This window comes from Corvus hawaiiensis, chromosome 7 (genome assembly GCF_020740725.1).
Source record: "Corvus hawaiiensis isolate bCorHaw1 chromosome 7, bCorHaw1.pri.cur, whole genome shotgun sequence".
In the NCBI taxonomy this organism is placed as follows: Eukaryota; Metazoa; Chordata; class Aves; order Passeriformes; family Corvidae; genus Corvus; species Corvus hawaiiensis.
This window is the reverse complement of record NC_063219.1, coordinates 9,649,647-9,664,525: the sequence shown is the minus strand read 5'-3', so window position 1 is coordinate 9,664,525 and position 14,879 is coordinate 9,649,647. Positions and strand designations below refer to the sequence as shown.

General features: G+C 40.1%; 1 protein-coding gene across 9 annotated transcripts in view; it reads right to left on the bottom strand.

Moving 5' to 3' along the window:
• Positions 1 to 14,879, bottom strand: part of MYO1B (myosin IB) — a 110,017-nt gene that overhangs the window by 41,064 nt on the left and 54,074 nt on the right. For all 9 annotated transcript variants that reach the window (XM_048309242.1, XM_048309246.1, XM_048309245.1 and 6 more), the window contains exons 6-11: positions 14,255 to 14,301; positions 11,473 to 11,536; positions 3,057 to 3,155; positions 2,603 to 2,706; positions 1,576 to 1,723; positions 771 to 889 (exon numbers count right to left, since the gene is read on the bottom strand). In XM_048309242.1, the coding sequence (XP_048165199.1) occupies positions 771 to 889; positions 1,576 to 1,723; positions 2,603 to 2,706; positions 3,057 to 3,155; positions 11,473 to 11,536; positions 14,255 to 14,301 (581 nt within the window). The remainder of the gene's footprint in view (positions 1 to 770; positions 890 to 1,575; positions 1,724 to 2,602; positions 2,707 to 3,056; positions 3,156 to 11,472; positions 11,537 to 14,254; positions 14,302 to 14,879) is intronic.

Here is a 14,879-nt window from a genome sequence, read left to right as displayed (position 1 = left end):
GAAAAATGTTATAAATGCTGGGCTTAACCAAACATTTTCCTGCTGCTGACATGTCTTAAAGGTGCTACAAACTGAGGTAAACCAGCACAAGGAGCACTGGCTCTGCCCAAGCAGGCACAGGAGCCAGACCAGGGCTGCCAGACACTTCAGCAGCAGCACCTTGCTGGTGCTCCCCTCTGCCCTCCTGGCCAGGGGCTGGCTGGAACAGCAGCCATAACCAGGGCACTCCAGCTCCCTTCCTGCTCTTCCAGATGCCCACTGAAGACTCACATCCCCCATCCTAATCCGAGGCAAAGGGACCTGAGCAGCTGCAGCTGGAGAAGGCACATTCCTGCTAGCCTGAGCTGATGAGACACAGGTGGCAACTACCCTGGCTCTGCAGCATTACAGGAACATGAATTCACACTGGCAGCAAAGGCTTTTCAGCAGCCCGGGGCCTACAGCTCACATGGAATTACAGCAGTTGCCCTAAATGAAAACAGTCTGCCACAACACTTGCAACATGTGCTTTGTGCAGGACTGCTTGTTTTTTCATTCTCTGCAACATTTGCCTCTCCCTCATCTTTTGGAGGTAATTCACACACAAAACCAAAGCATCCAGTATCTCTGAACATTTAGAAACCTCTGAAAAAAACCCACACTTACACTTCTGATTTATTCAGTGCAGCCTATCAGTTGTACTTCTTATTGGGGTAGTTATGATTTAATCATGCAGAAAAAAATTGCCATTTAAAATTATTCTTGCCTTTAAAATCAGGACCTCTTTTTACCTGAGCCACATTTAGTGTTGTTGAAACTTTCTCTTGTTTGGCCTCAACCGTCCGGAAGCTGAAAGCTCTCTCCAACACAGACTGGTCTATACCTGTCAACTCACAGATTTCCTTGAGTTCTAGCAAGAAAAAGCCAAGTGTAAACATAATTAATCGTTCTTTATGGTTGCTTTTTCTTCCCCAAAACTACCAGCTTTTAAGAAGTGTGGTATTTTCCCAAAGTGCTCTTCAACAGAAGTGTTCCCCAGTCACGCTCTCTCCCCACCACCCTGCCAAGCAAAGTTTTTAAAAACATGCACAGCACAAGGAATCAGTTACTGGTTTTGAAAGCACTTCCTAACTACTTATTTTTGAGAAGAAACTTTCCCTCCATTTATAGCAGACTATTTTTCATAATGAAAAACTTTCAGATGCAAATGAACTTTGAAAATACATCAGCGGCAAAAATATCACCAAATGAATCCAACATTACAGGTAGATATACTGCACAGAACAAAAATCCTCTACTGCAGAAAAACCAAGCAGCTACAGAAAGGCACAGAACCATTTAACATTTTAAAACAAAGTGTTAATAAAGTGGGGGGGGAAAAAAATCCTTTTTGGAATTTCCAACAGAACGATTGAAATTGCACAAAATGCAGCCTGTAATTGCACAGAATGCAGCCTGTATTTGCCCGAGGGCGAGCTCTGGAAACAATCTAATTTAATTCACATGTAAGGATATTGTATGTCTGCAGAAACTACAAAATTAATAATGACTTCAGACAAATTAGTGGCTTTCCTCCCATCACTAATCTCATCTTACCATTTTTATCTTTGATTTTACTTTCATCTAGGCCATTCGCACGAGATTCAGGCTTAAATTCGATATTTCCCAGTTTCAGAACGGCTGCCACTACTTCAAAAACCGACTGTGTTTCATGATCCATAAACCCAACAATCTGCATTGCATTCTGGAAGTGGGACAAATAAAATTATGAGATAAAAGAATCTACATTTAAACAGATCATACTTGAAAAATTCACCATTTATCTGCATAAGCATAAATTACAAATGGTTCATGAACACTTCTGCTACTGAAAATGCATGTTATAATTCCTATGCTAAGACAAGTAAGTTTTTTAATACACAGGAGGTGTGAAAATGGAGCTGGCATTCAGTCCAGTCCACTTCTAGGACTCATTCAGTATTTGGGTTTCTAAAATGCTGTACTTTTTTTAGCCACTTAATTTAGTTTGTAACCCAACCCAATTTTTCACAGTCAAATGAACAGGTACTCCTGTCTTCTCAGACCAGTCACTCTTAGAATCTAAATTTGCATACACTGGGAACAAGGTCCTGTATCCATCTTGTCCCTGAGTACAATCAAGCAAAAAGAGGACAGCAAATCACCTTGAGAATCATCCCAGTCCCCTTTTTCTTTGGGCTTGGTCAGCATCACCTGGTCCCTGACGCTCAGTCCCTGCAGTCATAAGCCACTATATAACATAACTTTTCCCAGGACCTGACCAAGGCATCTAGGCTTTTTTCCCCCCCTTCTTTTGTTTTCTTTTTGTTTGTTTGTTTCCTTTTGGTGTTTGGGGTTTTTTTCTTTTTTTATTCTTCTTTTTTTTTGTCCTTTCTGTATTCCCATAAGAATACTCCAGAAACTTGATCCTATTTCCCAGTTGTATCCAAGAGTCCCTGCGCAAACACGTTCTATCCCAGCATGAAGAGTGCCAGCACTCAGAAAAGGTGGCACTCCCAGCCCAGCCCTGCATGAACAGACAGACCCAGGGCCGTAAGAACCCTGCACTGGTGTTGAGTGCACAGCCAGCCCCTCTCCTTCCTACCCTGACTGTTCTGAAGTTTGAAGCATCATCCACTCCATTCACTCTGGCAGAATCAAGGCCCAGGTAGTTGTATCTGCTGAAGTCCCTCTCCAGTTTGAGTTTGCCTAATAAACCAAATAAAAATACCATTAGCAACAGCATTCTTGTTAGTAGCGATTTTATCCCAGAACCAGTATTGTCAGGAACTGTTGTTATTGCTGGATTTTCTTCAAGGATCTTTTAATAAGAACAGGGTTTATAATTTGTTTATAATACATTGCTAAGCCAATTCTGGCTCAGGTATCTGGATAATAGCAAAGCATCTGCTGACTTCAGGTATTACCAATGCCAGTACCACCAATAATTTTAAAAAAAGAATCAATAGCACATTTCCCACAAAAGACGATGTGCATGGAACAGCACATCAAATATAAAGAAAACTTGTATCTGAACATGGCACAAGGGCAACACTTACAGAGAAACTCTTCTGATGCACCAGACAGGATCTGATAGAAAATGTGGAAGTTTCTTTCACCTCTGGGCTGCTTAACAACACGAGACTTCTCTAGTAGATCTAAACAAACAAACAAAAATCTCACAGGTCAGGGACAGACTGCTGGAGCAAAACCCTTTAAAATGAATATAACCCTCCATCATTTTCTACTTCATTGCTTTATATCACCATCAGTAAACCAGAAGATGATAAATGGTAGGTATGAACCTTATCATAGTATATCATGTATCTCAAATATTTCTTTGAGCAAGTGGCAAGCCCAGTGCACTTGTAAAGGCTGCAGTCTATGAGCTGCAGAGAGAATTCAGGTCAGGGAGGCAATGTGCTCAAAAGATGTTAACTGATTTACAGTACCACCACAAAATTAGGATTTGGTGAGGATGTGCGAAGGTTTGAAAAGAGGCAAAATGTTACCAGGCTAAGCATATGAAAGATGGGTAAATGAAAAGGGGAAACCAAATAAAGAAAGCATTTGAACCGAATAATTATGCAGCACTTTGTGATCCTCAGGTACATCAGACTATGAAGTAATTCCCAGTGAGGCTGACAGAAGCTCCATCCTGATATACTTAAAGTGAAAGGAAAAAGCAGCACTTTGAAAAGCAGCACTGCACTGATGGAGTAGCTTGACAGGAAGACTGCTCTCAGTGACAGACACATTTCTAAGCCTTGCTCAGGAGGGCAGGAATCCAGCCAGGCAGCATAAGCAGACTGACTTGTAACACCATGCAACCACCTCAGACTCAACATCATATTTACCACAGAGGTGGCAATTCAAAGGTTGTTCAGTCTGCATTGCACTGGAAGGCTGTGGTTCACAGTGCTCCAGGAGAAGGAAGAGGAATGCAATAAGAGAACATCTGGACAGGTATCGGTGTGATCTGCTGGTTTGGTACAAAACACATGCTTTTTTCTTCTTTTCTCAATAGCACAACTACATTTTTCCAGATAGCAAACACACACTTCCCATGTGTTTCTCTTAAGCTACACATATTCAGGGACATGGAGATAGAGACATTCAGTGCCTCATTCCAAGCACACAGTAAAGGAGCTTCCCCCATGTTCCTACCATGACACACCCACCACATCTCTCTGACTGGGAGTTAAATTCTCTCTAAGCCTGTGCAAGAAGGAAACTCCCAAAGGGAACTGTCACTCTTCAGAACATCCACGAAGTGAAATGAGGTTTCACAAAGGTAAGACATGGGGAACACCAAGTCATAACATGGGGGTTGTTAAGCACCTCCCCTTGCTGGAATATCTGAGGTGTATTCTACTACACCTTTTCTCAGATTCCTTCCTGCTGAAACTTGAGCCTGTTCAGTCTCAGCAATCTGGGAAGTTAGAGGTGGCACTCAGGTCAGCAACCTTTGTGCTGCAACTCCCCACCCCAGTCCCACCACGGAGGAGCAATTGAGGAGCTCCTGGCCCAGCAGGGCTTAGCCTGAGAGGGGGGGTGTATCTGTCCTGGGGTTCCCTCCATTAACAGAGGAGTGCAATAGAGTGTGTTCCTATTACTGCTGGTTACAGGCAGTGCATGCTGCCTGTGCTGCCTACTGTAATTACCTATCTACATCCCTTCTCATGCAATAGGAAATAAAGACCATTCTGAAGGGCCCAAAGTAACCTCAACATACAAAATTACACAAGTCTTAGAGTCCCTCCTCCACATAAACTACAGCGAGTCAGGTTCAAGAATTACTTTCTGCTCTAATAATTGGCCAGTGACAACAATGACAAAATTCAGAGAGTATTATTAATTTTGTGATTGGTTGATAGTAGGACATGTTCCAAGTATTTACAGGCTGAGAGAGGCTCATCCCCCATCCAAGCGTTAATACTTGGGCTGGGAAAGGCAAGGTGAGCAGCAGGCAGCTCAGAGTTGTGCTGGCTGTGAAGGCTCTCCAGGCAAGTGCTGGAACAGATCGCAGCCAAATTTAATCTCAAAAAAATAAACAACTTCAGCTCCCACAGTGGCTACACACACTTCAGGAAATGGCTGTATTCTCAAAGGATATTGAAGCAATGTGGCTTGGCTTATTTGGGTTTAAAAATACTCTACCTATAAATTTAGTCAAATGCTGTCATAAAAGCCCAGCTACACATCCTGGCAAAGTATTGTATGCAAGCCTTCTAATCACATGCATTCAGCAGATTTAAAAAGCAGGTTCCTGAACGTATGTGAAATTAGTTATGTTTAAGAGGATAACTGTTTTGGTTTTTTCACTAGCTTATCTTATTTATATATTTTTAGAAGCAACAAAGTTAACCAATTAGCAATCAGTTTTCAAAAGTCCTAACATTCCATATTCTGTCAGTCTTCATAATTGAGGAAAAAAGCTCCAGAAAGGAGTCACTGTCAGAAAATCAGATATTTTCCTTAACAAAGCAGCTGCTGCCAATTCTTTTTAAATCTGCGTTCATCAGGTTTTTTTTTTCCTTTTCTTTCTGTTCACATGCAGACTGAAATCAGACTTGTAAGACAGATCCAGACCATCTGCCCAATTCTTCAGAAAACTTCTTCCCTCTGTTTGCCCTAATTAGCATTTTAATAAATCGACCACATATACCAGTAACTTTTTGTTAACTCTCAGCCAATTACCAATTCTGAGGATCAAACACCCCTAAGAGGAAAGACAAAGCTGCACCTCAGATTGCTGCATGTGGCCACTCAGTGATTCTGTTGACAGTGTGGACAGATGGTGCTCATCTATGTGAAAATCCACAGAACCAAAAACCCCCCAAACTCTCTCCACACTACATTTTGTTACATGGCCTATATGAATTATGTATAGGGACTATACAGAATTACCAGGAGAGCACATACAGAATTACATATGGTGTGTTTATGGGTTAGGTGTTATTTCTGCATTCTCTAACAGTGCTGCTGCTTCAATGGGAATGTTTAACCTGGTGCATGCACCAAAGCACCAGGAAAAATTAAATTGCCTTGGAAAAGTTCAACCTTCTTATGTCATACTCTCTGAATACCCATCAATTCGGATGACTCAAAATCCAGCTACAGGCCTCAGATTCTGAAGATTCTTTGTTATTCCTAGATATCAGTGTTTAAATGCAAGAGATCTGTGTAAGCACCCTGCTAAACAATTTGACTGAACATAAAAGAAAAAAAAAAAACATGCTGAATACTTCTGCAAACTCTAATGCACAACTTTACACAATTTTTCTTTTTGGTTACTTGACCCATGAACTCAAGGGGTGCAGAAATATTTAGGATATTTGTATTTCTCTAAATATACTAGAAATCAAATCAACATTCAAGAAAGGAGCAAGTAAACAGTAAAACCAAAAAATGACACTACCTTGGTACTTTCTAAATAATCCAGGAGAAGTTTGTTTTAGTCATAGTCTCTTCAGCTGGCCATGACCAAGGACCCTTTTAGCTGCTCAACCGAAGTTACAGAACATATTCTAGTCACAGCAGCTTATTTCTACAGCCACATTTTCTCTTTTCCTACCTTGATTATCTAGCTGTCATCAAAAAAAGTCACTGATTAAAAAATTTCTCATTAACTTTTCCCTATTATTACCACCAAGTTTATAATAATGTTCTCCTGGAGAAACTGATCCATAATTGTGTCAATCAAAAACAACTACATGGGCAGTATGTGCATTGACAACGACCGCACAATTCTAAGTGTTAAATCCTCATTGCTCAAGTAAGGAATGAATGATGTTTAAAAATGAGCTAATCAAAATGTTTAATATAGTTTGTAGTTTGTTTTTTCAAACTCTTCCTAATTTAGGCAAAACCATTGCCTAGGTGGTGGCAACTGTGCTAAGAGGAACACCAAGGGAGATGTTGCAACAAGTGAAGATTAAAAAAGAAAAATCAAAAAGAAAATCAACAAGAATGGGTATCTCTTCCCATAATGTCTAATTGTCCAATTTGTACAGTATTTCCCTAAGGAAAGGAGCTTTCCAACAGCAACCACACAACAGCTCAGGCTGCAGATTTCTCAGTAAGTGGGTAATTACTTCGACTTTTAAAATGAACAAACAAGTTGCAAAAAAGAGTAAGTTGCAAAGTTATCACTTTGCTAGCTTTAAAAAAAAAAGAAAAAGTTGTTGCCTTAGATAAACAGCATAGATTTCTTTCATGCTGTTGTTGGACAAGATGGCAAAACAGGGCCCTTTCTTAATCTCTTGTTATTTGGACTCTAAGGACATTGTGCTGGTTAAAAATGGCTTTTCCAGATCAGGCATTGCGTATCCTTTACTTCACAACCTGCACCACTGTTGTCTCCTAGTTAATCATTAAATCACTGTAGGGCTTAGGCAGATTAGGAAAGATCACCTAGTGCTAAGAGCCAGGTATTTTTCAGCAGGAAATTCCAGGTGAAACACGAAAATTTAAGACTTACAAAAATTCTGGGAAAGATATTGTAAGATCCATGCTTTTCAAAAGGTCTAAACTATTGTAAGTGTGAAACATTTTGAGCTGTACTATGCAAAACCACTTCAGCCACCAAATTTAGTGTACACAAAACAAGTCACAAAACTAACAAACCAAGTGTGCACACAAACACTGCCTTAAGTACAAAACATGCAGCGTCTGTGGACAAAGAGTCATATTTTAGAGCTGAAAAAAGCTATTGCAATTAGCATCTATTACTTCAAAACCAAACACACCCATTTTTACGTAAGGTAGGTATTATGATGTAATTGCAGGTGGAAAAGAAACTACCATTCTCCTTTCTCTCATCCTCACTAACAGAGTAGTTATAATAAATGGCAAACTAAGAATAGTACTGATCTTTTCTGTAATTTATTTCCACAATATTACATGCAGCAACACATAGAGCAACACTCTAATGCTGCCTTTACTAGTAAGTGCTCCGTAAAAAAACCCCTCTGAGTGCGTAAGTGCTGACAAGACTGTCCACTGCAACAGCAGTGACTGTAAACACCCCGCAGGAGGGCAGAAAGAGCAGATACACCTCAGACCCAATTCCGAGAGAGAAAATGTAAATGCCATTTCCCTGTTTGCAGGTGCCATTTAAAGCAGCAACACACCTTTAAGCAGGGATTCATGTTTGCTACTAAACCGTGATGGGATGCCCACAGTCCCAGGTGGCAACACAGAAAAGGTTTCATGTTTACCAATGTTCACAGGAGTAGTTTGGATTTCCTAACCCCAGCACATGAAACACGGCACCCATGGATGGATGGGCTGGCTGGCAGCTGGCACCAGGACTGAGCACCTTCCATGGGCTCCAGCGTCTCCCACCCATTAGGAAAACAAGCTGGGATGTTCACAGAAAGCTAACAAAAAGGGAGGACTAACAACTCAGGCTTACAGCACACCTCAGTCAGCCTTCTTCGCCCTCCTACTCACCCCCACACCTGCTGGTGGAGGATCAAACAACACATGCTGCCTTGTAGTCTCAGGGGAAAAAATTCCTACTGAAGTAAAAAACTGAAAGTTTGCATAAATCACATTCATTTCAAATTTTCCATCCCCAATTTCTTTTTATGACTGTTCATGATGATATAACAATATATCAATTTCCTTGGAAACCAGCACAGTCAGAAGATCTGAGCTGCCATGTACTGTACATGAAATGAGACTGCACAGATTTTACACTGTTCAAACACAACATTATCTTCAGTTTGGGTACATACCAGTTCTGAATTTACAGATGCCACAAATCCCTTCCATTTCATTACTTCCATTCTGATTCTACTCAAAAGATTCACCCTTCTGTTTATGGCACATTAAATGTTTCAGACCTATCAGCTGGATATTCCCACTGGCTGCACACTGGACAGGGCAGACATGCGGTGTGCACTGTCATGATAATTTCACCCTCTAACTCCATCTGGTAAAAGCTTAACCCATCCCATTAAGAAGCAGGAGATCATTGAAGGGCACCAGGAGAATGGCCTGAGGGAAGGTCACAGCAGCACCAGCCACCACACAAAGGTTCACCATGGGCAGAGGGAGCAGCCTTCCACAGAGCTTCACAGCATTCCAGAGCAGGACACAACAGGCCATTCCAAAAGAGACCTTTCAGCCTAATAGGTCTCTGCTTATCTACACCAGCCTGATAAAATTAGTAGCTTATCTTGGTTACCATTCTTGCCACCAAAATAACCTATATGTTCACCGTGTCTGCTTCAAGCCACTCACAGTATGAAATACATCTGGGTGACATAGGCTGTGGCCCAAAAAGCCCACTACCTTAACTGACGTTTGGAAATCAAGCTGGTCAAAAACAACTATTAAAGTTTAATCAAAGCATTATGATGTCATCTTCACATCATATTAATACCAAACCAACAGATGGTCAGAAATCAAAGAATATTTATTAATATTTTCATTATCATACTTTTCCTTTTAAGCATAAGAAACTTCAGCACTTGATGCAACTTGACTTCATGCTTGATGAATTATGAAGACAAATCCTGATTTTGACTTAAACCAGAGTAAATTCTGAGTGGTGTGAAAGAATTTAGGCCCCCAATATCCTCAGAATGGTGATACCTCACAGAAAAAGACATTGGCATTGCAATGCACTGCTGCAGACATGTGGAAAAGATCTAAGGCAGCACAATCAACTTGCTTTGAAACTGCAAAGAATGTTAAATCTCTTTTAAAGAGAGATGGATACAGTACCAAATTTTGCAAACATTTAATCAAAGATGCAATATATTAACATGCTGCTATGGGAACTCAGTATTTACCTGTGACATACCCTGCCAAGTATGAGGCGTTTCATAGTTCAACAAGTAACATCTTTTCCACAATAGGGCTTACACATCATGTCTTTATTCTTAAATTGAATTAATCTTCTTGCTATTAGATATTTATTACATGTGACAAGACAGAAAGAATGCCTAAAACAGGCATATTTTAGACAGATCCAGAAATATGTCTGCCCTTTGATACATATGTCATCACATCATTACAATTACATGTAATGTTATAATTACACCATGCAAAGATTTATGGGGCAGATAAACCACACGGCAACTATTTGGATTGCCTTTTGATATGACACAATATTTTAATTACATGACTCAGTGCAGTACTTTCAAAGACAGACTGTTACATGTCCACTCTTACAAAGGAGGGTTCATTTTTATGTATCCATTCTGAATGTGAAATAAAAAGAAACTAGTAACAGCCTTTTAGAACCTTTTCGCTCACATTTAATTATTATGAATATATTATGTTTGGCCCCTAATTTTGTTGACTGCCAAATGTCAAATCTAATAGACATCCACAAACACTTATATAGTGACTAATTTGAGTTTCAAGATCTACTCTGTCACAAAAATCATGCTCTTCAGGCACAGTTCCAAAAGGTGACCTGGTCCAGAAAAAATGTCTGCCCTCTGAAAAAAGCCAAAACCTACATTTATGTGCAAAATTCTTCACAGTGTTTTTAAAATGTTTATGTTATATATGGAGAGTACAGTTCACCTTGGGTGAGTCTCATTATTTCACAACCAGTAAAATGCCAATGGAGTCAAAAGTCACATCTTTAGAAGCAGCAGATGAATTTGGCTGAGTGGAAAGAGAGGTCAAGGCTAGGTCAGTGACACCTAGTATAGTCACTCACTGCTCTCTTCCTCCCCTTTTAAAAAAAAAAGAAAACCAAACAAATATAGCTTTATATAGCACAGAGGAGAAATTTATTTTAAAAGTGGCACTTAAACCCTCAAAAGAAAAGCAAGTCAAAGCATTCTGGGCTGCCATTCAATTCCCAGCCTTTTTCCTCCCAACAGAGAGCTGGTCAGAATTTCTGAATTGCTACAGGTGTCATAAAACAACCTCCAAGGCCACCTTTGCCTCCCTAAACTCAACAGATGTTCATCCTCTCTCATTATAAACCTTTTCCTACACTTTGAGGTGTGTAAATTAGCACAGAAGGCTCTGGTTCCAAGTGAACATACTCATCTCATAGTGATCTCCAGCACACTTCGTATCACTCTTGCAAATTACAGGACAGCATCATCTGGACATCATCTGCCATAAATACATGACCCATCAAACCTAGTGACACAACTGATTCCAGGGATTCAAGCATAAAAAGACCCTCAGATATCCATATGCATCTGCCACCAGCTTCAGAAACAACACACAGACTCACACGCATCACTCTGTACCTTTGAAACAACACAGTCAATTCAATATTCATGCTTACTTCTTCAAGTCTGTTTTCACTCACTCTAAGGTACATTATCCAGCACCGTAACAGCAAAAAAAATTAAAAAGCAGAATTTATCACATAATGGAGAGAGATTCTATTAGACAATCACAGCTGATCTTTTCAATAATTTAACCATCTCCCTTTTTATACAAAACATTTTAATCTGTGAATATGCTGATACCAGAAGTAATACTCACAGTTGCTTATAACTCCCCCAAGTGGGTCACCTTTGAAATCAAACTCAATATCCATGTATTTTCCCTGTGAAAGCAACAGATTTTAAGATTATAAGTTCTGTTTAAGAAAAACTGCTCAAGACATTGTTTAAGTTAGTTGCTTGAAAGGTTAAAAGAGTGATCTGAGAGTCTCCTGTCAGATTTCTGAAAAACAGAAAATTATTCAAATCTTCTAAGACATTATCACAGCCAGGGATTTTTATGAAAACAGCTTTAATCGGGTCTGTAAAGCAACCCAGTAGCTTGCTCAGTTTCTAAGGTTCTATGAAGAAAACGCATGTTATACAAACTTCCATCGGAGTGCCAGGAACACCAAACAATCCCTGCAGCCATTTAGGTATCGCCATGCTTATTTACTTATTTAGGATGCAGGAAGAAATGATCTTGCAGGCGGCCTTCTTTCCTCAATGGGAGCTCTCAGAGCGTGAATCAAGGCAGCTGACGGAGAGCCACTGAGTCTGGCCCGAAGGAGCGGCTGGCAGCGAGCGCTGCTCGCAATCGCGGGACGTCTGTCCCTGAGCGTGTGCCTGCCTTGTAAAAGTGATGGATTCTTCCCGCTGAACTCTCTCCCTCGTAACTCAGGAGACCAGAGGCAACAATTAACGGGCTGTCACCGCACAAGCGATTTCAATCCTGGCCATGCTGGCGCAGTATGTTTCCTTGACTTCTGCTTGACTTTTCCACATCATAGAAGATTGCTCTGGTCTTCGCATCATTTTAATTTATTTGACAAGTGCTTAATGTAGTAACAGCTAAATTTAACAGTGACAAAATGGACAGAACCACACTGTGCAGAAAAGGCAAAAGCAATGCTGCTCGCACTGGCAAGGCAGTTAAGAGAGATAAAAGCTGCTGGTAGTAATTCAGCCAAATTCCACCCTCTGGCGCACACTTAACAGAGGACGCTGTTCACTGAGAGGGAGGGGGGTGAACACTGGAACAGGCTGCCCAGAGAAGCAGGGCAGATTCAGGGCCGGCCTGGACAGGGCTCTGAGCAACCTGGTCCAGTGGAAGGTGTCCCTGCCCATGGCAGGGAGGTGGAATGAGGTGGCCTTTAAGGTCCATTCCAGCCAAAACCTTTCTAAGATTCTAGGACAAAAACAGCACATTGAAAAGCCTTGTGTTTATACTTCCTTATTCACTGCATTTAGGAAGAGATTGGGTTTTATTTATTTTTCTATTTTACTTTTAATTACAGAACATAAAAAACCAAGCACTTTACACTGACTCACTCAAAGATACTTTCTAATTTACTGAGTATTTTGTCAAGATTGGCTTGACTCTACTTAAACTCTTATTTTCCTTGCTGCCAGATGAGGTAGCTAGACAGGACAATATTTGTACTGTCTTGTTCAAGGTTAATTCTGAGCTGATTCAAATTTCAGAGATAAAAAAATTAAATCAGATAATTAAATTTTTATTTCCCATAGACTGGGACAGCTGGGTGTTTCCAAAAGTATTTTTAGCTCTGTGTTTATAAGCAAAGACTTGAAAGGCAAAATAGTTGTTAGTTGCACTTTGTCCTGGAAAGACTTCTGGGCTGTCTGCTCATCATTTCTGTAGTGTCAGGTCTGATAACTGCAATGTTTCTACCCTTTCTATTAAAAAACATTTTAAAGATCTCTACAGGCGCCCCAAATTTTGGCCCTGCCCTCGTGATGAAGACCCCTTGCTCTGTTCACAATCAGACGCAATGAGCTGCAGAAGGAGCATTCATAGACATGTGGAACATCATCAACTCTTGACAATTAGAAGGGAAGGGGAGGAAATCTCCCAAGTGGAAAAAAAGCGCCTCTCTCCAGTCTCACAATGTCCAGCACTTTATCCATTTGCTTTTACTCACAACACACCATTCTCCCAGTTTATTGATCTTCCTTCTGTTGTCAACTTTATACATCTCACAGTATTACTCTTCTGGACACAAGTGAGCAAATGACAGAGTTGTACTCAGCTTTCTGATTTTAGCAGGAGAAACTATGATAAGTATTCACACTTCTGAACCTCTCAACTCTAGCTTCAACTTTTCCGTTTTCCCAACTGTCAATTCTGATAATTTCTCATTCAGTTTCATGCTAAAAAAGGCTGAATTCAACCAGCTGATTATAAAGAATTTAAGCAAAAAAGTAACGTTACAAATGTTTATATTAAAACCGAAGTTGTGAACATATTTTGAAATGTTATAGAAAGCAAATGGGAACCTAAAGTAGTAATTTTAACAAAAAATATATACATATGAATGGAAAACAAGATCACATGGAAAGATCTATTTGCTAAGCAGACCAGTTGCTGGACACATGGTCACTGACACAAAAAGCCACCAGTGCCAAAAAATTAAAGAACCCAGCTGCACTGTAATTACGTTTTCATCCGGTCACAGGCTGCCACATCCTAATTTTGTTTTTCTTTTTTAGCCTCTACTTTGATATTCAATTGAACTCTATGCCCATATCAGAAACCAAAAAGATTTCTGGCAAGGAGGTGAAATGTCTTTTAAGAGGGGTCACTAACAGTGCCCTCCTAACACACTGGTGAAGGGGAACAAGCTCCAATGTACAAAATGAAATACTGATTGTTGCTGAAGGTGTTTGCCTTCTTCAAACACCACAGTCCTCAGACAACTACAAGAAAGCTCCCCAAATTATTCCTTCCCTCTTTACAGATGCCTCGATGGGTGACACATGGTAAACCAGAAGTAGCCAACAGCACAGCATGCTCCTCAAAAAGGACTGAAGAAAATACTTACAAATCTAGAGGAGTTGTCATTCCGCGCCGTTTTGGCATTTCCAAAAGCTGGAGAAAAACAAATATGACAAGCAAATCTATCAGTAAAAAAACACTTAAATGATAAAATATCCAGGTCTGCTTATATATTTAAAGGAATTACAGACTTCTGAGAAACAATACTCTGCTCATTGTATGGGCATCAGTCACTGGGGACAGAGTGTGACAGACATGATCACAAATGAGAAAAACCTACAGAAGTCCAAAGAAGTTTAGTCTCAACACCTTCCTTGTTTAAAAAAGCTAAAGAAAAATGTACAAGAGGAAATGGTTCCAAAACAAAACTGCACCCATATTAAGCATATATCTTTGGGGTTTGAATCAACAAATTCATGATTTTATTACCCAAATAACTAAATACAGGAAATACTTCTTCCTCTTCATTTCGGAGACAGAAATGAATCCTAGTTCCCAGAAAAGAGTATGTTAAAAGCTGGAGGCCAGAACGGAGGAAATTACAGAATGACACTTAAAAATTGTTTGCATGGGACAGTTTAATCAATGCTTTGAAACTGACTTATTTACACCATTTCCACTCATTAGTCCTACCTTAAGGTGAATATTAATCAGCTGAAATCAGTCAGGTT